We start from the raw sequence: 23,703 nt of genomic DNA on the forward strand, positions 1-23,703 counted from the left end.
TCAATAATAACGGCCTCAAAATTGGCGTCCGCTAACGATTCCTGGGCAGGACGAACCGTAACCCTAGCAGGTGTGGCAACTCCTGACTGAGCAAAGATGACTGGTACATCGAATCGTACCCGAAATTCTCAATCTATCGTTACGCTTCAAGCGAGCTACCTGTAACGCATAATTTCAAGTTCAAAGATAACCGTTGCTGCTATTTCTGAGCGTTTTTGCTTGTATCTATCGAAGATGAGACAGAGTGGCGGACTGTTGCTGGGCCATGTAATTCTAATAGTGTGGGATGAGATGAATCACGTTTGCTACAAATACCACTCGAATCGATGGTCACGGTGTGGCTAGTCCAGGCAATGCTTCTTCTGCACCATTAAGGCTTTCTAGTTTGTTGGCTAACTTCCAACACCTTAATAATACAAGTTTGTGGAAAGGTGACTTATACCTTGCGTGCTAGGACAAGCACGATTCGGTAGCCAGACTAGACTGATCGGATTATTGCGATGTTGAGACAACAAAACTACGGAGTTTCTTGTAAATCCTTGCTAAAATTTAATATATGCTTCTCGGCTTCATTCAAATAATTTCACTAGGACTCCATTGTTATAGTCGCATATGTGAGACAAAGCTGATAGCTTCGAATAGACCGTAGATATTGTTTGTTGTCCTTATGGTTGACTATAGCTAGCTAGATAATTTCCTGGATAAACCGGGGAATATCAATAACGCAAGTTTTAAAAACCATCAATTATTAAGCTTTAACAACGCTAAAAAAAAATATTAAACAATGTATTATGGTAACTGCGACAGCGTGGCCGAAATGTGAATGAATTTCCAGCATAATTGTTTTAGGTTAACCTAATGGTTTATGATACTTCGCCTAGACGTTAGACAGTCGCATCTGAACTTCTGCTGAAGTTGCAGACGCTTTGCAAACCTCTAAAATTGGCAGTCGATCCCTAGAAAATTGCTGACCCTCGTGTGGAATATCAGAAGTCTTCGGAGTGGCTTGTAAACTTTTACACCAGGCTTTTGACACAACTGCAATCAATTACACGCTTCTAAAGCAGGGCATTCGCGTTTTAGCTAACGAGTGATCTCTTGGCAAGTTAACGATTATTCGTTTCTAACTGCAAGTTTGGCTATATGTATTAATAAGATAAGGAGCATACCGACTAATAAAGCATCTTTTAAGCTATTGTATTATGTTTGGCAGATGTTTGCGTGACAACCGATTATGCTCTGACCTATAACAATAATAGTTGGTACTAATAAGATTGGTAAATCGCGCTAAAAATTGGTAAAATGACATCTCTACGAACAGGTCGTTCGATCCGTCTATGTCTTTGAGATTATAGCCACTTACTGCGTATTATCCAAGTATCATCTGATATCGATTCCTGCATGCAGGTTCTGGGTCGGTTTAACTATAGCTTAATTCCACCAGCTGTCCTTTGTGACTTAGGACTTGTGACTAGGGAAGCACGTAGAGGCTACCCTGTGTACCTACGTAATGTTCGTCATGAACCAAACTATATGCATAATCAGAGATTATAGAATACGGCCGTGTTCCGAAAGTGCCTTGGAAGAAGGCACTGTCCTACGTAGGCTTTATTGCATCGCATCAAAGCAGTCGAAATCTCTCCGCATCCATTGTAGCCTATCTGTCCAATTAAAGATTGTTAGAATTAACTCGATATTGTATTTTGTGATTGCAGGAATTATTAAGCGAAGTAACTGTCTTACTTGTTGTGATCGTAGTGGCTCGAGTGCAGGGAGATCGTCTAGGGAGTACCAGCGTCCAACATCGATCTCAAGATGTCAGTGCAGCCGACATGATCTGAATATATTTTGCTATAGTGGATAAATCTTATCAAAGCCTTATAAATTACCGTTTATTCTCTTTTTACAGATTTAATTAAAGATATAGCTATAGGCCCATTGTTCGGACAATCCTGTAATTTTCAGCCGACATGACGACGTTGTGACGCTATAAGTCGAGTGAATAGAAATAGCTTGACATATTCAATAGGGATTTTCAAACGTTGTTTCGTATAGCTGAAATTGGAGGTCAAATCAAAAAAATTTGACAGACAGCATCCATCAATAGGTATCTATCCATTACACAGTATAAAATGGCTTACATAGAGTACTTAATACTGAGAGTACTCGCCTTTTCCTTTGATTCACTACCACCTAACCTTCGATTTCCTTTTTAACATATGGCTTTTTTGGCACAACCTGTATACATTTTGAACGTCCCGCTTGTAATATTTCCATTAACGATAAAACTCGTTATAGTAAAGCGTATCAAAAGGTCTTTTTGTCTATTAGGACAAACATTTTTCAATCAGCACAGGAATCATCGAAAGGGACAGAAAGAAAGATAACAAGAGAAAACTATATTCCCCTATCTTAATCACTCCAGCTTTCTATTAACTGTAGCTAATCGTTATAGCGTCCTTCTGCAATGCAGAATTTTTTCTCGTTTGGTGGCGACCATTCATAGAAAAAAAATGACTTCCTTGAAATTTACACATGTACGCGATCCGTATACAGGATTGAAAAATCGTCAAGCCAACCCTTGACTGTAGCCGACCACTAAAGTAGCGGTATCACTGTGACAAAATCGCCAATCGGCTGCCGAACGCTCAGCAGCTATTATTATCGGTATATGAATTACTATTATTACTATTGATTCTACTAGTTTGTCTCATATAATGACCATCGCGCTTGGCTCATAGCGAATGCACAAGAAATGTCTCTGTTCTAACATAATTACGTTGCTCATCAGCTGTCAAAAGACCGATACGAATACTATAAGAATACACTTACATCGGGCAGATGCCCATAGGACATTTGTGAACTATGGCATAAGGAACGGCGTACGTTGGGAATAACGCGACCGATCACTAACGTAAGTTGTTTCGCATCTGCTCCACATTCTATATAACTCCTATACCTTAGTGGCCATTGCCATTCTCCGTTTCGTCTTTGCCCACCGTGGCAAACTGTTATTGTTGTCAATATCGTTTGTGGTGTTGTTCCTATCGTCTCGTCGCCATTTTCTTCCAAAGTTTCGATACTACCGCTGCTTCCATAGTTCTCAGTGACTGCGAGTTGCGTGGCAATGAACCACGCCACGGATACCAGCGAACGTCAACGAAGTGCCGCCGCTGCGGCTGCGCCTTCGATCGCGGAGGAGTATATCAGAAAAAAACAACGAACGCAGAAGAAGCGGCTGCGATCGATTACGGGCGGGGTCGTTACAGAAATGGTGCGGAATAAATAGCAATGACTCTCCTGTTGACGCCGGCCGCAGCGGCTGTGGTCGTGTCTGCAGAAGCAGTTGCAGCTTGTTAGAGTAACGTCGACCGTGCTAGCTCTGAACACGACTCGTTTTGGCTGCTCGACTTAAAGCTACCCCATTCATGGCACGCGCGCACATGCGGTAGTGCGTGCGTGTCTGTATGAGCAAAACAAAAAAGGTACAGAAAGGAATGTGACCGAGAGGGAAAGACCCCGGGGTAAGCGAACCTATCTAGGGGATAGAAAGTGGGGTGGGGTGGGGTGGAGTGAATTCGTTATTCGCGCATGCCCATACACGCACGCGCGCGCGCGCGAATACACCAACACAAGCACACACAGAACAGAAGCTCGCACAGAAAGAGTGGACAACGCTATAACTGTTAACTTGGCCGTTGTTACTGTCTACGTTTATATGTATTTGCCGGCAACGTTATGGCAAGCTTGCAGGAGCGCAAATTTACGAAGTACTACAACATTGACGTTGATATTAACGTTAGCGCCGCAGCCGTTACGATCATCAAACGCTCGTATCGCAGGTGTTGAGTCATTCTTTCGTTGATGCTGTTACCATCGTCAAATCGCGTGAGAGACATCACAAACCTTTATCGAAAACAGAACTAGCAGTAGTTATATATGTATATAGACAGCTGGCTCCCGCTGATAGGAAAGAAGGAAACCTGTCGTTAGGGGCCAAACGGTGGACAAGGCGTGGTTCAAAAATGATTCACACAAAGCAGGCCGTACGCATAGTCAAATCAAGGAGCAGTAGCTGGAGCTTTTTTTAGAAATCGCTCGTTTACGCAAGACGACTAAATGGGAAGGTCCTGCCAGCCAGGGCCTCAATAGAAAATACAACGTGGAATAACAACAAACAATACAATTCTGAAGGTGAAGCGTAAAGACTCCTGCATGTAACTAAGCAGTGATTCTTGATGGCGTCGAGAGCATTACAAAGGATTTTCCTTACAACTGGCCTTACCCGATCGTAGAAAGGGATACGCAGGAAGACCTATGCGATTTTGGAACAACTATTGAAAGCAGAACATGATGACGACCGGCGATGATGTAACCATTCACTATCTAATGTAATAGCCTTAAATCAAACAATTTACATGTAAATAAAATAAGTTACTCTGGTTTACAGACTTTGAACTGCTGCAGGTACCTCTATAAATTACATGGAGAGGGAACACAGTTATTCTATACATATGGGCATTTTCACAACCCTTTAGAACATGATAGTTTTCATTAGTGATATTTATTGACCACAATAGACTGGTATTGGTGTTCATTTTAAATAAAATATTTATTATCTGCCAAAAATAGAACTGTCAACGGCTGAATTAACTCTTTTTTTTTCTCTTTTTCTAGTAAGCAGTAACCATAAAATAGCGATACCGCCAAATATTCCCGCTAGCTAATGTCAACTCATCTTTCTGAAAGACGTCCTCTAATGGACTAGAATGAGTCCCTTTTTCAATCTAACACCGCAGCATTTTACGTCTGACCAAATAGAAGTGAAAACGTATCGACTCTAAAATAACATATCGAAGAAAGAGTACACAGCATCATCCAACCTGTCGTCCGACCGGAAAGCTTCAAACGTCCAGTATTCAACGAGTATGGAGCTTCTCTCGCGTCGGTTGTTTTATTTAGGAAGATGTTAAATGCGAATCAGTTACATATTTATTGATACCTGTATTATCGTTATTGCTATCGTTGACAGCGTAATTAATCGTCGATGTTTTCCTTTTTTTTTTCATCTTGTACTGTCAATTTTCCAGGACCATGGAAACTATGTGTTCAGTTACAACATCGCTGACCCGTGGGGTTCATCAAATGGCCGCTGGGAGGTAAGCGATATTGACAGGTCATTGCGAGGTGTCTGTGCTGTGGCAAGCAGGTATAACGTGTGTAGGCAGTGCAAATAGATATAATTAAAAAATATAATCTGCTATGGTAATAGAGCATCGTAAAGTCGCGAAGAATACCTGTGGTTTCCAAGGAAGAATTAGGTCGCTGTGGGTCCACCACGTGGCTGATAAGGAGCATCAACTCAGGTAAAGTCGAGATTCTCCTCTTTTTGTAATACTATAATTAGTCGATCTTTAGAAACGAGGTACACGTTGAAGTTTCGGCCTACGAACGATAACTGGGTACGGCGTGAAAATGGCTATTTGGTCAACCAAAAGCTCAACCTTCAGCGATCCGCATTGGCTGAGGGTGACATGAGTCTTTTCCCTACAGTCGATCAACCTCCTGCTTGTACACAAGAAGGTAACAATTATGATCAATAACTGCCATTAGATGTTAAAAAGCAAATTGGTTTAGGACGGATGAATTTACATTTAATCATACTCAAAAAGGATGCTACACGTACCCCAAGCCATCGTCCCGCCATAAGTTCACATTATTGAAGCATCCTATAATGCAAGTGAAGCCATATAGGATACATGTCAATAATTGTTACAATAAAATATGATTATAATGATAACGGAATTGATTAACCTTCCAGTATCAATATAAATATTCTAAAAATACATAAATATGACACAGAGATCTGGCGCTTTCTAACCAGACGAATAACGAAGTACGACTAATTCTAAAATACAGGTACAGAAAAAAGGTAGGAAACTTTAACCAAAATAGGGACAAAAAGATAGGGAAATGCTTTTGACACGGTGGCTGTTGACGTACATATGTAAACAATTGCTAGAACTAACCTGTTTTTGTTTGATTAAACAACAATTTCCACCATCTGCCGGTGCGGATGTAAAGCAGTTAGAAAAAAAAAACGCGCTCTGAGCCGAGTATTGACACTTAATCACTGGCTGGTTCTGATTATTGAAATCACGCACAGCGTTACGCAGCACGAGAATCGTTCTTTTTTCTGTTATAAAACATGTTATTGTTATTGAGCATTTTGTGTGTTCTACCTATATTTGTTTCTATGTAAGTTTGAAACAGAAAATCGGAATTATTTTGATTTCACTGATCATTTCATTGATTTCACTGATTTTGTAAGGTTCCTTTACGTTTTTCTTTTCTGTCCTTTTCGTAACGTAACAGGCGCATCTAGTGTTCAGTTACTTAATCCATAGCTCCAGCGTGGCCTATGTTTGCCAAAAACGCCGCTTTTTGATTTCAGTTTTAATTACGTTCCACTTCGTTAACCGTTCCATTATGTTTTAGGATAAAACAATTTAATTATGTTTTAGGCTAATCTGCTTAAAGCGTTATTATATATACATATATATATATATATATATATGTATATATATAATTTACGTATGTAAAGCAAACTGGCATCATCACGAATGCTGTCAAGCTTCAGCAAGCTGACAGCCAGATTTTTTTAAAAATTTAATAAAGGAAGAAGTCAATAAATTTCAGCTGTTCTTTCCGTGAATTTAGCCATTCAAATGTGGCTCTCATGGCAGAGATAGCAAAAATCACAGATTGAATCTGGCTTAAGAAAAATTAAATGTGATATTCACCCATATAATGCGGATTCGCATACGGATCCAAGGGTGCAAATAAGACATTATGTCATCGTATTATTCTATGCAGAACAAGTGATTTATATGGGTTATATATATATATATAGGTTAATATATAGCTAGCTAGCCAGATGCTTACATTTTGTGCTATATATATATATATATATATATATATATATATATAAGCATGTAAATTTTTAAACGAAGTGACATTGTTAAATAGCTGGTTTATCTGATGCACATTATAAATCTTGCGAAGCTGTTACTATTAATCCAATATTCCATTTTTATAGTTCCATAGTTTATAGTTCGGATATCCTAACGCGTACTTCGTTAGGGCCAAAGAAACCGTCGTGGGGCGCAAAATATAAACATCTGGCTAGCTAGCCATAATCCATATAAATCACTTGTTCTGTATAGAATAATCCGATGACATAATGTCTTATTTGCACCCTTGGATCCGTATGCGAATCCGCATTATATGTGTGAATATCACATTTAATTTTTCTTAAGCCAGATTCAATCTGTGATTTTTGCTATCTCTGCCATGATCGACACATTTGGATGGCTAAATTCAGCGAAAGAACAGCTGAAATTTATTAATCTCTTCTTTTATTAAATTTTTAAAAGCATCTGGCTATCAGCTTGCTGAAGCTTGACAGCATTCGTGATGATGCCAGTTCGCTTTACATAAACCTCAATCCACCACTTGTCATTCATATTGCAATCAAGGTCCGGCGTACCACAGATATGATTCACAGCTTCATATTAAATTGAATCGAAATCGTCACAGAATCCTGGTCCTCACAGCCACCACAGATGCAATCAGTCGTTACGACAGCGGTATCGACCCCGAATTATTTCGGATGCTAGTCTATGCCACTGGAACAGTTGGGGGACTCGTGAAGTTTGTTGCTTTTTTCAGATTCACGCATGTGGAAGGAGTACATTGTAGTTTAAATAACTCGATTGACAATTTAGCAGAATTATTTAATACATATCGGTCCTTAGAAAAACAGACCGATAATATGGGAAACAGATCCTCAACATTTGCCGATAGTAACACTTCCAAGGAAGACCAATTTCTGCAGAAGTGTTTATAATGTAGGGGTTATATCCTAAATGAGATCCTTTAGGATTTGGATGTCTTAGCTATAACTACACTTGCAGCATTAGTTAATAGAGCGGTAAACAATTACAGAATCATTCGGCATATTTTCAGGTCACACATAGATAGTTAATGTCACACAATATTATGTTTGTGATGATATCCTGACAAATTCTGAGAGTTGCAAACTGGACGAAATTTTTCAAAATGTATTTAATACTTCTAACAAAAAGAAAAAAGAGACGTACTAGTCTTTGTTATATAGATGTTAATATAATAAGCTGATTGTACTTCAGGCAGTGTACGTCTAGAATAACTTCTCCCGACTGAAAATTCCCACAATTTTGTTTCTCTTTTAGATTGGAGATGCTTTTGGCAATAAACGAGGGGGTTATACGATTACTGAGGCGGATGGACGTAAAAGATACGTGGAATATATTGCGGACAAACACGGTTTGTTTGTTAAACAGATTGGATTTGCTCAATTTTTCGATTACATAATAATAACGATAATTTCAGAAGTTTATTTAATAAAGCGGCTTCGATCAGCAGATTTGCGAAAAGGCAAAGTTTGCACATTAAGGACGTGTGTCGTTTCTAAGTGTATCATATTGTGCCTATTTCCGCAGGTTTCCGCGTCGTTGTGCGGACCAACGAGCCAGGAACGGCCGGTTCCGCCACGGGGACAGCGGTAATCGCCTCGCCATACTCGGACGAAGGCTCCGCTCATTCGCATAGATTTGCCCCTGCTTCGCTGACCGCTAGCAGTCGCCGAAGACGACCACTAACCCAACATGAAATTGACTATGGTAAAAGCAGCTGTTAACATACAATAATATTCGACATACATGTTTTGACTTCAACGTTTGGTACTGCCGTTAAGCAACGTGTTGCACGTACGTGCTTGCCTACTGGACTAAGGCACACGTGAAGTGGCTTAAATTTAAAACTCGGATATTCAGATTTTCGCGTTGTAGCCATCGCGGTGAATGATGCTTTGTTAAATATCTCTTAGGTCGTGCCCTGTGCTACAATATAATTAGGCAAACTACTCTGCTGATATTATCTAAATATTTTAGCTCCGCTGATCGCGACGGAAAGTGCCGCTCCTGTTCTCGCGGCATATGAACCACTTCACATACAGTCGGCCGTGGTAAAGACACCCATCGAACTTCCAAAGGTAACGTAAATACATTCATAATCTCCACTTATCAACGGGATCGTCCTTTTAGAGCTACGTTTCGGCCGAAAATTGCCAGTTACGGAGAAATTTGTATGGAAAAGTTGATGTGCGTAAAAAAATGATTGTTTATATATGTGCTGCAGACATTTTAACAATGCCTATATATTTCGATCAACGCTTCGCTTTTACAATCGCTATTTTCGAATTATCGGCTGTGGGTTTCTAACGATCTAAGACCTTCATAATGTGCATTGATTACACCCAACACCCATAATAGATTAGACAAATGCGCGGCGTTTTTATGTCCAGTGCAGCCATAAGGCGTTGTTTCAGAAAATTGATTTTCTCTCTCAAACGAAGCGTATCTTCAAATCTAGATCTCTTTCGTGAGTTTAAGTGTATTAGGGACACAGTTAGGGGATAGGTATAACGCTTTTACGGCCACGCATAAAGAGTGAATTTTGATTACGAACACACACACATGACTCACCCTGTGTTTCCTTCCGATGTACGCGTCCCGACTGGTGTTTGTACCCCCACCAAGTCAGCTCTGGTCGATCGTGATCTGACACATGCTATCCGTTGTGTATACGTGTGTGCACGTGATGCACATCCGATTTTCGTGTCTGTTTTTTGCAGTCGTTATTTTTACTGTAAAAGCTGTCAATCTTCTGTGATACGTACATTTTACCAGCTAGCTTAGCACAGCATTAAATATACGACGTCTGTTAAGTAGGCGTAAGAAAGACAAGGCCAAGAGGAACTCCGCTTTGTCGGCCCATTTACTTCAGCAGGGTATCAGAGCTTGTACGACATGTATTACACGAAACGCTCGAAGGCGGTCCCGAATCGTACATCATTGTATCCCATATGACGATGGAAGACTGTGGCAAATGATACAAGTGACAGACGCGTAGTCTTTGGTTAATGGGGTGCAGAATATCCTGTCACCAGAAATAGATAGGCTTTCGTATATTAATTATTGTGTATACATGCAGTGAAAAGACCCCGTAACCTTGTTTTTATGAGCTGGGTGCGCTCGAACAGGTTAAAAGTGAAGTGAAGTGAAGCACGCACCTTTTCGGAACTAGGTGTTTATAATTAATACCTAGTAGGTTGTTATTGCAGGTAAGTACTGTTTGTCACGATCACAAGCAATTAGGGCATGCGGTTGTCCTACCATCCATCAAACTACTTGAGAATTTATTTTTATTTTATCCTTATTTTCCAAGGTATGCATTACAGTAACATGGAGGTTTAAACGTATCAATTTATTCGTCAATTAATAACTTCGTTACAAGTGTTTTCTTAGCCATTATTTTTAAGAGGCGGTTTTACCTCTAGCGATAATTTCAAAGTAAATTGACTTTCAATGAAACCGGTCTCGATTCTCAACGGTCATTAGGCCCACTAATCTGATTCATCCAGAGAATGAAGAATTAACATAAACTGAACACTGCGAACATAAACATCGCGTTTCGTTGCTTCTCGATTTGCCTGCCCGATCTTTGTATGTGATAGAGTTTGAGCTTAAAACTGTGACCTCCTTTTGTGTTATCCCTATTTTCCAAAAAAGGTTCGCATAGTTAATGACACCGTCAACTATGAGCAAATTTAAGTTCCACTTAATTTTCCATCGAAGTTATATATATATATATCTTAAACATGCGATTTCAGGTCGCAGGGGCGCCGCGTGTCGCCGCCCCTCCACCGATCGTTACGACTCACCCAGCGATTGAAGCGGTCCATCATCCGCCCATCGTAACGTCCTCCAGAGGATATGGAGTTCTTCACGCGGCAGCTTCTAAGGTACACATCTGTGATCTAACGTACATTAAAACGTCACGTATATTGTGCATATATAAATCGCTCCAGTTTATGCAACCATATATTTTTCGCTGGCATAAATAACATAGGAATCGTCAATGCTTTTGTTTGTGAGGCATATGTTATTATTGTTATAGGTTTGCTTATTGCGTGCCCCGCTATACTAACAGTAGATTATCATCGAGCAATTGTTTTAACAGCTCAGATTGATAATTATGCATCGATTTCAGAGAACTTCTTGCTCACACGTTGTTGCTCCTCTGTTGTCGCGAGATTACGGCCTTCGACGTCGGCGATACAGGAAGGCTCAAGGCTCGGCCATCCTTGAACGGAATATACATAACTATTATTGAACGGAAGCCTCCTTTCATATGTCACTGTACTACAAGCATAATTAATGCATCCCGATGTCTAGTTGTTCACCATCGTTGCATAAGGTCAAATACTCTCGAGTTGCTCTATATAAATGTAGCGATAAAAAGGATTAACGTACAAACAAATGGTCAGCTATTAGCTAAGGAGATATCACGGCTTTTGTTTCTATGGTACCTAATGGAAACTACTGATAATGCCGGGAAAAAGTACCGACTCACAAGTTTCCTGCACTGATCACGGTACCTACGAAGAAAATTAACTAGCAGTATCTAATTTTTTGTTGTTATTAATTAAACAGTTTCGTTTAATTACTATAAAAGGCACCACTCCCATACACTACATAAGATAATAACTAACCAATGAATTATTTTCATCAGTCACAAAACGTGTTTCATTCAATTATAAAAAAATCTTGATCACAGCTGTACCGTCTAGCTAAGCTAACCATTTAAGTTACGTCCTAGTAGCCACCGAACATATAGTTTAGATGCCGCCATCTGCCATTGAAGTAAACCAGAAGCCTACAAAAATGCATGGTATCTTCGATATTTCCGCTTGAACATTGTCCACAGGAAGTTTTTGTGCACCTGATGAACTTGTTTTCAGTCAATATAATTTAAGCTTTAAGTTACACTTTGGCATAGTTTTATAAGGCCGCTTGACTCTCAAGGGAGACAATGTAAGCTTTCTCTGACGGTTGCATGCGAATAAAAGTAGACTTAAATTTCAGGAACTTCTACTAGTTTGTTATAGTAAAAGGTTCATCCAATTTTCCAGTAACTATTTTTTCGCGCATGATCTGTTTTTGTGAACTTACATTCACCACTTGATACCATTTGATATTACGTTTATTATCATAAGAATCAAATTGTTCATTTTTACACGACATGAACCAATTAGTATTCTATAGTCGTATCTGCAAAGAAAACTTGACACACTAAAAATACTCAGTACAACTTCACAAACCGCTAGTTATTAACTTGGCTTATTGTTATCTGTCCTAGATATTTTCAAACAGATCATATTGATCCGTTATGGGTGAATCATATGAAGTTATATAATCCTAAGATGGTATAAAACAACAAAAAAATTTCGCGCCATACTTATCAGGTACATTTGATAAATGTTAAAGATTAAGATAATTCTGCAATATAATTAATAGACCCGTACTTGTAGAAACACGTATAACCCATATAACTATGAAAGTACCAAATCAGCTCTCATAAGATACATTTTCGTCTCAAGGTAAACGACAACGGCAGATAGAAATTCATGATCATTCGGTTAGCGAATCGCGTTAGTTACGCTACCCTGTTCCGTTTTCATAAAAGCATATTATAAGTGGGGGGCGAAATTACCGGTATCATCTATATTATAAACGTGCGTGAACACATTTAAGAAGTTCCCGTTCCTGAGAGAAATTCGTTAGTTGATGCGCGAACATTCGTATCTAAGGGAAAAGAATAGCTAAGGTTATTAGCATAGTGGGTAATATTAATACACCAATTCACGGTGTAATAGTAATAAATAAATGATCACAGTGATATTAACTGATCGCGAAGAGTTTGTCTTTAATTCAATAGGCAATTTTCGAAAAAAAATACATAGGAGAAACTAAAGTCGACAAGCTTTAGCAGAGTTAAGAGGAAATCTTTGAAACCAATTGTTCAACAAGAATCTAGCTCTAGTGAATTGCATTTTACTTACATTTTACGATTTGTATAGGTTTCTTCATATCTGCGTTGAAAATCATCAAGGCATTTGTCCAAAAATGCTATATGCTGTTTAATAAAATACTGGAATTTGTGAGCTAACGGATGTTAGCTAAAGTTAACAAAAAAATTGTTACGATAATCTTATTGTTCTGTTAGTCATACGGTTACTGGCTAAGAAATCCCTAATAAAAAATGGCAATGAAGCAACAAGTATTTTGAAAGTACGACTACAGTTTATCCTTAGCAAAAGGTTTAAACCTTTTTGGACAATGAAAGAGGCCCAAATCAACTACAGTATGACCATTCTATGCAAATAAACAGCATGCAATAATTCATAGAGCTTGCATAATACGTTCACCTACTATTTTCGAAATAGTCCGGCTAATCGTTTCTTGCGGCTAGTGAATTTGTTACGCTCCGTGTCTGTTTGAGGATGCCAGAAGAAGAGTAATGTCGAACTCCAAACAAATCTTTCCACTTTAATAAAATATATAACATGATTCCGCATTTTATAGCCGTTGTGCTTCGAAAGAAAGGGGGCTGACCATCTTATATAAGCTAAATATTAGGAAAAAGCCTGCGATTCTGAAAAAGCCTTACTTTTTTGTTCTATTTACTCGGCTCCTTACCTGGGACATCTATATACGTATTTCTAATTTCACTCTAAGTACACTTCCCAAATTATCGGAAAAAAAGGAAGATATCGCACTACTCATGGTAGAAAGCATATTGAGTAACTTATTCAGAATGTACATTTGTGTTTACGCGACAAAAGCTATATTCACGAAATTAAAGCATCATACAAATGTCAAACATTCTCGACATCCCGGCAGCGGGTCCTTAATTGCTATATCATACGTACTTGCTTCACCGACACAGCTAATGTAGTATATGACGGGTTTGAGTACTCTCCCTTATTTTTAACATTTAATCACCATATAGCAAATTTAGCTGTTCTATCGCAGTTTTACTAAAAATCGACATTTTATAGTGCTGAATCACTCGACCGGATTTGCCGCGAAGCACAATTTCTAGCAGAATGCCCGAGCTTAACCAAGCAGCAGACGAAACTTTCGCTGTCTACTTACACTGCATTTAACCAGAGCGGGTGGCGCCAGCTGGCTAAGTCATCTCACGCGGCGCGCATCGTGTCCTCACATCGTGTTTCCCTCTCGATTGGCTCTCGTTGTTGTTGTTGTTATTGATGCTGCTGTTGTTGTCTAGTTAGCAGACGCCGTATCAGTTGCTCTCATCGTCGTGTTCTATAATGCTGACATCTGCTATCTTCCTGCTGGAGATATCGCTGGTCGAGGTGTCGTACGACTGCTAATGCAGCTCGCTTCGAATTACCGCTGCTACCGCTACAAAATCGAATGGAACACAGGACAGGGCGCGGCAGCAGCGGCAGCAGCAACCCGTAGCAGCCAGTTTCTTAGGAACAGCTACAGCCCCAGCAGCAGAAGCCGCCGGTTGCAAAGGCACTCTCAACAACAACCCAGCCTCTCCCATGTGATCTTAGCCGTGGAGAGAGCGGCTTGTTTAACACTCCATGATCCAGTTGGTCGTGCAGTTGTTGATTGACCGCGTTGTGTTTTGAGTTCGTTAAGCCGCTTGCCGTCGCAGTCACTGACTAATTTGTTCGTTTATCTGTACGCCTTTGGCTGAATGGCTGTCTGAGTGAGTGACCGATCAGTATTTCTAGTATTGTTAACTGGCCCACTGTCCGGTTCGTCTATCTCTTTATGCTGTCCAGTGCCCCTGTGTGTGCGTGTACTTATGTGTATCAGTCTCGATTTCGTCGAGCTGCCTACTTCTAGAATATCTACTTCTACTGCTGCTGCTGCTACAACTATTACTATTGCGGATCCTTAACCGACCATCGCAAAAGCCGCTGTTTCACACCGCTAGAAAGTGGCTGAGGTTTTTAAGGGGCGCGTGAAATCCCCACTGTTCTCGTGAGCCTACTCGCTGAATACGGCGAACGACTTTGCAACTCGAGGGAACCTCCGGAAAACTAGGTTACAGAAGAAGGCAATATAGGGAGAAAAACGGGAACCATTCAACTGTGAAAAGCAAGCAATACCAAGAATAGCATCAGCTACAGATACATGCTAGCAACAGCTTATGTGAATTCGTAGGAATTATAGGGTCAACGACAGCTGCGACAGTTGTCCGACCGACGGGACGTAAGTTTTTCTGCGTACCTCTCAGTGACCGTTTGTGTACGTCCCGGTTTAAGTAAGTGGCTCGATTGGCGCTGCAGCCGCCTCTAGCTGTCTGGCGCCGATCAAAAAAGAACAGACGATTGTCAATGTTCCTGCTATAGCCGTTGCTACGAAAACGCACGCGCCAGCTTATCCAATTACCGCAACATCTCGCACTTGTTCGTACATTTGTTGTGTTGTGTAGCTTAGTCATAGTGGGGGGTGGCGGATTTTAGGGACAGTTTAAAGGTAGGGAGATAAGGAAGACCGAGCCGGGCTAGCAGCTGCAAGCGGTGCAAAGGTATTTTTAAAGTAAAATTCTAATCAACTTCTTATTAGGGTGACCGTGAGATCGCGTTAAGGGTTCGCTGCTGCAAGAAACGATAAACGTGTCGAGATCGTTGAAGTTGTTGGTGTCGCGGTACATAAATGCTAAGAAGTAGATAAAGACATCCCTCAGCACATGTGGCTCGAGCGCACAGTTGATTCTACGAGCTAGGCGACGTGAAGTGATTCTTACAATTTGTTGTTTGTGAAATTTTTCTTTCTCAGTAAGTCCGATATCAGTATAGCCAGAATACCCTGCATAGTCCTTTTTGCTGGTGTTATAGTGATTTCTGATGAACCTTGCGTGGTATTCCTGGTGAATGTGGCCCTGCGGCTATTATTACCCGTGTTGTTTAGGTAGAACTCATTTGGCTTGCTCACAGGATTACCTATTTTTTTTTTTTACTTTTGCCATTATTATGCGCCATTCTTTATTTTCCTTGTCACAAGTAGTACACATCTATCGAAATCCGCCTGCTGCCCGCACGTATAATCTGTCAGAAGTTCGCGATCTCAGTGTGGCGTTATCGTAAGCTCGACAGGTTCATCCCGGTAACGCAGATAACAACAGAACTGTGCGGGATAAAAGATGGATGAAGCCGAGAAAGAGCAGAGAGCATTGCGTCTTAAGGAGGAAGCAAATGAACATTTCAAAAGTAAGTCAAATCAGTGGTTAGATTAAATGACTCATTACACCATTGTGCTATTTTTCGTCATATGCGGAAACACTACGCAAGAGGCGTTTGCAACTGCAGTACAGTAGTTGTCTTTGGTGTTTCACTCACTTTATAATCTTTATTTGCATAGCAGTGCTACCTTAATATATTTACATTTATCGATCGATTCACATTAGTACTATAGAAGAGGTCAAATCGTCTCGACTAAGCTGAAGAGCCTGCTCAACATTTGACACATTTCCTAGCCCAGCACTCGTTGTTTTCTCGTTTAGGTCATCAATGGTGTTTTCTCTCATCGGAAATGTCTTATAAAGTACGAGTCCATCGAAAACAGCTGCAATATAGCTCAATGCATTCACTAGAATGATTCGTGTTATATGCGACCTTCCATCGTGAAAAAAAAAAACAGTAATTACAAACCTCAGTAACTTGTAGCGAATTGCTTAAATTTTTTTAATAACATGACTATGAGATAATAAATGTTGTCAAGTTTAGGTGATCACTCAGGTGATTTAGGCCTCAAAGCCCTGTGTGGTGAGGCCGTCGCTAACAGTTCCATCGAACTGTTGCGCTGCGCTGAAATGAAATCGCCGCTGCCGTATTTACTTGTCTGAAGTTCGCGGAAAACACTGACTGCCGATATCGTGTTTAGCCGCCAGCAATAACATTGCGATACATGATTCTTGAGAAATAACTACTTCCCGAACTGCGGATATGACAGCCTATGAAATATGTACAACTGATTTTCCAGTGCACCAATATAGCATTATATAACCAAGCAATAAAGAAGTGAAATATCGATTATAGTTTAGAAAAATGAAGACCGTTTTGTACCTTTTTTCATATATTGTTTCACTGTTTTCTGATACCATCGCACTTTATATGAATATAGAAAGCTTATAATTATTATTGAAGCATGCGTTTCTTTTCTGCTCTGTTTTTCGATTGTCTGTAGTAAGGTAAGAAGCGATCCTGATAGATCGTAACAAACGCTTGTTATATGCGTGCTTTCCCCAAAGTCGTGTCCTCATCATCATGAACGCGAATCACAGCTACAGAAATTGTTGCCAATGAGTGTCATTAGAGTATGCGGATCTTGTACCGAAACTCTTAAGTATGCTTAATGAGTTCTTCAAAAAATGATTTATTAAGTTAATGATGAATTATTATTATACACACACACATCCACGGCGAAGTACATGGCAAAACTGTAAATATATCGATAATATTGAACGATTCACTCATGTTTTTTCGTCGTGCTCTGTTACAGAACAAGAGTTTGCGAGCGCAATCGAGTTATACAATCAAGCGATTGAACTGGATCCTACTAAAGCGGTTCTATTCGGCAATCGGAGCTTCGCTCACCTTCGGCTAGAAAACTTCGGTTATGCCCTCGAGGACGCGAATAGAGCCATTCAAATAGATTCGAATTACGTTAAGGGCTATTATCGAAGGGCGTTAGCGTATATGTCATTAGGCAAATTTAAATTGGCTTTAAAAGACCTCGAAGCTGTGAGTGATATTTCGTCTTCTACGTTCATTGACTCTTCGTGCTATTACTAATACCCGGTCGAGTGACCTTCGTTACTCACCTTGCTGTTTGGTTTATCAAAGATATGCTATGCTAACTGTAGTTATTTGGCGTCAAATTAAATCTCCTAAAATTATTCTCACTTCTCACAGTTTAAGTTGCGTCCAGACTTTAGAGTTACATATACCATATCTCCGTAATATTCGTTATTGTCTACGCGGTCTGCGTATACAACCGTGATCAAAAGAGTCGTCTCTTGTCGTGTGTTTTATTATATCGATACATATGTTGTTTCTTCATTTAGTCACATTTGTCGTATCATATATGGCATTGACGGAGCTTGAACTAACGACGGCCGGCTTTCTCAAGCAGAGGTTTAGCTATTCGAGCTACCTAGCCGACAGATCTCATTAATATCTATCAATATTCATATAAAGAATGGGATACATTTGTAACCCACATAGCGACTGGCATTCGCATGTATTACCTAAGCATTATATCAATAGAAATAAATTAGTAGTTGATTGACTGTTAATAAACGCTGAAGAAATCGTTATTATATTGGCGATAGTCTCACTTCAGGTGTGCGGGGCGTGTCCGTCGGATTTGGATGCAAAGAAACGCTGCAACGAATGCCGTAAGATCGTGCAACGGTTGGCATTCGAAAATGCCATCCGGGTAGAAGAGGTCAGAAGGAGTGTTGCAGACAGCTTCGATCTCAATACAATGACCGTTGATGATGATTATGACGGTAAGGGTCGTTAGCGATTCTGCATCAGCATACTCCCTAGACGAGTTTTAGTGTGAATCCATATCACGATCATTCAGTTTCTTCGGATACTGCACCATTTATTTAAATGCAGAACTAATACAACCCACATCACGATTCCTCAGTTTTCTCCGGATATCCGCACCGTTTCATTTAAATAGTGAAACGATGTCGAGTCATGTACCTTGGACGACCCTGATGTTCGTTTGTTCTGAGTCCTTCCATGAAGTGTCCGCGTGGAGCTGTGCCTATTTTACAACATCTATGGAATCAAGTTATGCGATAGATAACCAATATATCTATCGAACAACCGAATTATTAATTGTTATGCTAGCATGATTTCAGGTGCAAGCAGCGCTGAGGACACTTAAGTTAGTTTTGCAGCGATAGTACACGTACTATACATTCGCGACTGCGCCGATTTTAGTTCGATCGTCGTTAATTAGAAAAGCTAGCTTTTTTTCTATTTATTTCAACACGTTAATATAAGATGGATTTCTTTGCTATTGATGCTGTTGTTTTTTCATGCGTCTGTTACATAATTTATGCCATTTACTTGTAGGTCCACACCTCGGAGATGATGGACAAGTCACAGTGGAGTTTATGGACGCCTTAGTTGACACTCTTGAAAAGCAAAAGAAGTTGCATCGAAAGTATGCGTACAAAATGCTCCTTCTGATAAAAAAATACTTTGAACAACAGCCGACATTAGTTGACATTGAAGTTCCTGCTGGCAGCAAATTCACCATCTGCGGCGATATCCATGGTCAGTTCTATGATCTGCTGAATATTTTCAAGTTAAATGGTCCACCCTCTGAGACCAATCCGTACCTGTTCAACGGCGATTTCGTCGATCGTGGCTCATTCTCAGTCGAGTGCATCCTGACACTGTTTGGCTATAAGTTGCTTTATCCAAGTCATTTCTATATGTCACGAGGGAACCACGAGAGCCATACGATGAATCAAATGTATGGATTTGAGGGTGAAGTACGTTCGAAATACACGGACCATATGGCGCAGCTGTTCACCGAAGTGTTTTGCTGTATCCCGCTAGCTCATGTGATCAACAACAAAGTGTTCGTTACCCATGGCGGTCTCTTCCAGAGCAACGGCGTCACACTGAAAGACATTCGCGAAACAGATAGGTTCCGTGAACCTCCAGAAACGGGTTGGTACTATAAAAATAGCTAAATTGAAAAAGGTAAACTGATAACTTAGCTTATATATATATATATATATATATATATATATATATATATATATATAAAACCTTCAAGGTATTAGGGGCTAAAAGATATCATAGCAAGTGTGGCTGGGCAGTATTGTTTGAAAAGCTAAGCTTATGCATTAATTTGTGTAAGAAAGGAAAAAACTACTATGGCATACTTTGGTAGCTGAAGTGCAAATCGTTAAGCTAGCACAATCACACTTTAGAAACTTTACTGTTATTCAAATATTAAAGTGTAATGTCGAATTGCTCTATGACGTAACAGAACTTTTTTTTGGGTGCCAAGAGCGTAATTACTGCAAAACATATCGCAGAAGTGTTTTAACACCGTCGTTTTGTGAGACAACAAAAATGAACAAAAATAAACCGCAAAATATAAAAAATTGATATGTTTTTTACTCAATGTGCATCTATCGTAGTGTCAGTTCGTTAGATGATTACGTTACAAAAGCGAAAAGTCACTCTATTTCTAGGAATTATGTGCGATCTGCTATGGTCCGACCCCACACCCCTGCCGGGCCGACAACCCTCGAAACGTGGTGTAGGTATACAATTTGGACCGGATGTTACTGACCGCTTCCTATTTGAAAATGGTCTTGAATATGTGATACGTTCACACGAAGTGAAACCGGAAGGATATGAAGTGGCTCACAACGGCAAATGCATCACCGTCTTCTCGGCCCCTAATTATTGTGACCAGATGGGGAATAAAGGCGCCTTTATCACTATACGTGGTGATGATCTCACGCCAAACTACACTGTTTACGAAGCAGTGGTATGTTTTATGCTGCTACCTTTATGACGCCAATAGCTTTCTCTATATGAAACTCTCCGTAAACCACCAAGCGCTTGGTGCTCTACGAAACGTTAAAATTATGTAATGTACTGCATATTAATATTGATATATAAATAATTTGCCCAATCAGTGTGGATAGTGTGTATTAGTCAAACAAACCGTTTACTGACCTTCTTGCATTATTTATCTCTCTTAATAGCCGCATCCCAATGTTCGGCCAATGGCATACGCCTCCAGCCTGATGAGCTTCTAGAGTCGTACAAGCGGACCATTCGTGAGTTCGCACATTCAGTCAGCCTATGTTGAAGTCAGGGTCTACGTTATTGTGGACTTGTTGGAACGCGGAAGATGCAAACACGTTTCTTCCATAGAAGCGTTAAAATTAGGAGAAGATAGATCAAGACGATTAGAGGAACCCAGTCGTCCGTTGCTGAATTTCGCCCATTGAAATAGGACCAGCCGCAGTGCAAGTCTAAAATGGAAATCCATTATAATAATCTAGAGGTAAAGCATTCGGCTGTTTCGACTAGAAACGGAAGTTTTGACAGTGAGCGATTTCCACCCAGCGGTTTTTTGGTTGACAAGAAGATTGCTAAACGATGAATCTACGATCTATATCCAAGGAAAACCGCTTAGGACTACACGATCGTCTTGAAAGAACTGATATATAGAGAAAAAGAGTAACAAAGAAAGGAGAAAGATAATAGTATTAATGATAATCGTTGTAGGATTAAAACCACCTTGATGGTAAACGTTAATAGTAATGCTGGGCGGTTTTACACAAAAATAGAACTAAACTTAAATAAAAAAAAAATACATTATTAATAAATAACAATAGAAAAAACATAACAGATGTAGCTGAACAGAGAACACAGGTCCGAAGAATCGGGTATTTATAGGTATAATATATCTATCGTTTTTGACAAACACAAAGAACTGATGGGCTTTATGTGAATGTAACTGAAGCTAATGTAAATGAGAGAACGTTTATATGGGGAGGAGGGGGAGTTACAGGGGTGCGACGAAGAAGTACAATATAAGAGAACCAGAAGGGAGACACTATAAAAAAAAGCAAGAAATTGGAAGACAAAGAGGCGAAAAGGGCTTAACTGTTATATTGTCATGCCTGTTGTTGTCCTATTTTACGATGTGGGCGTTATGAGAATGTGGAAAGGATATACGGAAGAACCCCAACATGCGATTAGAACAAAAACCAGAGCGAATTGATCGTGCATATAGTAGTGTGCACAATAAAGTGGCACGGAACGTTGGGCCGAGCACCGTATTGATCGGTTCGTTTTAATTTACCTACATGGCCTACTGCCTTGATCGCTAACTATGTGTGAGTTGAAAAGGGGGGCGACTAAGTTAAGGCAATAATCGGGTATTGCCGCTCAGTTACATTGACCTGTGTTTAAAATATTTTGTTCGAATTTGATATTTGTATGCGTTGTTTCTTGTCTTTATCTTTATCATTTACAATAATTGTTTAGAGCATTTTTTCATACTGTTGTTGCTAGCTTTTTATCGTTTTGTCGGCACAGATGGCGTGTCATATTGCAAAACGTTGGAACGAGGTTTGTGCAGCTCTAAACATTACCAATCAGACCCTACCGGCGACTCAGCTATAAAGCGTCTTGCACAATTTTCGATTCTATATGAATAATTAACAGAGAATGCCGTCGAACAAAGTTGTTTTCAGCACTCGACAAATGAGGCAATACCGTTAAATAAACGAATTACGCATGCATAAGCTTCTGGCATACCCTATATATATATATCTATATATACAAAAATCAATTACTTTAAAGAAAGCGATAGTAATCTATAGGTAAAAATCCACACCTCAGACAAGGATGACGATAAAATTAACTAATGTAAATTTTGATGGCCATACAAACACATGGAGAAATGAAAAGAATCGCGCATTTACATATGGTCGCTGTAATTTGTCCCCGTTGTTTTAGGGTTACCCTTTTTTTTAGGTTCCTGGCTGCTATGTTCAGAAAGCTGCTAGACCGGTTTCTGATAGGTTTTATTTTTCACATTATCCGAGGTTCTATATTGGGACGCTTCAGGACCGCTGTACTGTATACACAAGACCGCACAAGCCATATAACGGTGCTCGAAAAAGGAGTCATTCATCTTGCTGATGATTTGCCTGTGCAAGCCATTGCAATAGCTATGATCCATGCCTTTCTTCAAAGGCAACGACTGTTTTAATACTAAAAAGACGACAGCTCTTGATATCCGGTATAATCCATTGAAACATCAGGAGTTCGAAGAAATATACAGGTCCTGAAAGTAAAAGTTGAAATTATAATGGTTGAAAATAGATTCAAAAATAATACCTTGGATCTATACACGCAGAGAACGTAAATAAAACAAATGCAACTGCCACAAATATTTTATTGAAGGATATTGTAAATTACGGATATCTGAATTGTTCAAGCTGTTTCTAAGTAATAATATTTCTTTCTTTGGAAGTGCATTACTTTCTCTCAAAGAGACAACTAGATTTTGACATGCCATAGAGTTTCAGTTATATCCGGACGTCTCTTTTAAGTAACGGATAATATACGACACTACGGGATTGTTTAACGAAACATGGCTACTAATAGTCAGGCCTGATCATGAAATGATGCTCAAGACGAGTACATCTGTGGTAAAAGCAAACCGGATTTTGTACAAAATCGACTTTTATATGTACATATCAGTATATTCATATCAGCAGAACAGTGTAGTGTGATCTTGTCGTCAAAAGTTGGAGCTGTAATGCATCTCGATGCAACAAATCATCACCACAAGGTGTGTTTTTTTTAAATATTGCTCATATGTGGTGTGACGATTTTTTTACAATTTAAGCCCTAATTACATCAATTAAAATAGGCGAGAGTCCAATGACCCATTTTTTGCAGCAATCAGGTATGAAAGGTTCAATCGTGATCCAAAAACGACGATGCGCAGTTTGGGGTCGATACTACAAAAAACTGCCAGGGCTTAGAGGCCGGCCTGCTCCAAAAAATACTTCTCCTCAACGTATAGTAATTATATAAGGGTAACAGCTGTCGTTTCTTCGTTGATTAATTTTATACGAGAATATACAAACAATATTTATTATTATGGTGAGTAAATAAAACAAAAATGTAGGAAAACA

The 23,703-nt window shown here is 39.7% G+C and overlaps 2 protein-coding genes and 1 long non-coding RNA gene across 24 annotated transcripts in view; 2 read left to right on the plus strand and 1 right to left on the minus strand.

Moving 5' to 3' along the window:
• LOC111252452 (uncharacterized) overlaps positions 1 to 12,860 on the plus strand; it is a 26,919-nt gene extending 14,059 nt beyond the window's left edge. For both annotated transcript variants that reach the window (XM_022810373.2, XM_022810372.2), the window contains exons 2-8: positions 1,716 to 1,817; positions 5,091 to 5,159; positions 8,274 to 8,367; positions 8,544 to 8,723; positions 8,994 to 9,094; positions 10,775 to 10,906; positions 11,155 to 12,860. In XM_022810373.2, coding sequence (XP_022666108.1) covers positions 1,716 to 1,817; positions 5,091 to 5,159; positions 8,274 to 8,367; positions 8,544 to 8,723; positions 8,994 to 9,094; positions 10,775 to 10,906; positions 11,155 to 11,277 — 801 coding nt within the window. In that variant the 3' untranslated portion in view covers positions 11,278 to 12,860. The remainder of the gene's footprint in view (positions 1 to 1,715; positions 1,818 to 5,090; positions 5,160 to 8,273; positions 8,368 to 8,543; positions 8,724 to 8,993; positions 9,095 to 10,774; positions 10,907 to 11,154) is intronic.
• On the minus strand, positions 4,878 to 14,184 carry LOC111252453 (uncharacterized). Of its 15 annotated transcripts, XR_015330703.1 has the most exons (7): positions 13,877 to 14,184; positions 13,377 to 13,491; positions 13,007 to 13,123; positions 12,658 to 12,749; positions 10,826 to 11,247; positions 9,588 to 9,981; positions 4,878 to 5,729 (listed from the first exon to the last, which is right to left on the minus strand). It is a non-coding gene; the product is annotated as an uncharacterized LOC111252453 (long non-coding RNA). The 15 variants fall into 15 exon arrangements; XR_015330705.1 differs by having other exon boundaries at positions 10,826 to 12,749; positions 13,377 to 13,437; XR_015330702.1 differs by lacking the exon at positions 13,007 to 13,123.
• A 359-nt stretch (positions 14,185 to 14,543) lies between these two features.
• On the plus strand, positions 14,544 to 21,835 carry PpD3 (protein phosphatase D3). Of its 7 annotated transcripts, XM_086993775.1 has the most exons (8): positions 14,606 to 15,200; positions 15,558 to 15,769; positions 15,999 to 16,201; positions 17,493 to 17,734; positions 18,336 to 18,504; positions 19,085 to 19,690; positions 20,224 to 20,525; positions 20,746 to 21,835. In XM_086993775.1, the coding sequence occupies exons 3-8, from the start codon at positions 16,135 to 16,137 to the stop codon at positions 20,797 to 20,799; spliced, it is 1,440 nt and encodes a 479-aa protein (XP_086849901.1). In that variant the 5' UTR covers positions 14,606 to 15,200; positions 15,558 to 15,769; positions 15,999 to 16,134; the 3' UTR covers positions 20,800 to 21,835. The 7 variants fall into 7 exon arrangements, with proteins under 7 accessions (XP_022666106.1, XP_086849902.1, XP_086849901.1 ...); XM_022810371.2 differs by lacking the exon at positions 15,558 to 15,769 and having other exon boundaries at positions 14,544 to 14,691; XM_086993776.1 differs by lacking the exon at positions 15,558 to 15,769 and having other exon boundaries at positions 14,547 to 14,691; positions 15,996 to 16,201.
• Positions 21,836 to 23,703: the final 1,868 nt, after the last annotated feature.

Source organism: Varroa destructor, unplaced genomic scaffold (genome assembly GCF_002443255.2).
Source record: "Varroa destructor unplaced genomic scaffold, Vdes_3.0 BEIS01000006.1, whole genome shotgun sequence".
In the NCBI taxonomy this organism is placed as follows: Eukaryota; Metazoa; Arthropoda; class Arachnida; order Mesostigmata; family Varroidae; genus Varroa; species Varroa destructor.

Excerpts from the sequence above, each read along its gene's own strand:
- PpD3 (XM_022810371.2), top strand. The coding sequence starts at position 16,135 with ATGGATGAAGCCGAGAAAGAGCAGAGAGCATTGCGTCTTAAGGAGGAA. Across the intron at positions 16,202-17,492 it reads AGCAAATGAACATTTCAAAA|AACAAGAGTTTGCGAGCGCA; the intron begins GTAAGTCAAATC and ends GCTCTGTTACAG. Across the intron at positions 20,526-20,745 it reads ACACTGTTTACGAAGCAGTG|CCGCATCCCAATGTTCGGCC; the intron begins GTATGTTTTATG and ends CTCTCTTAATAG.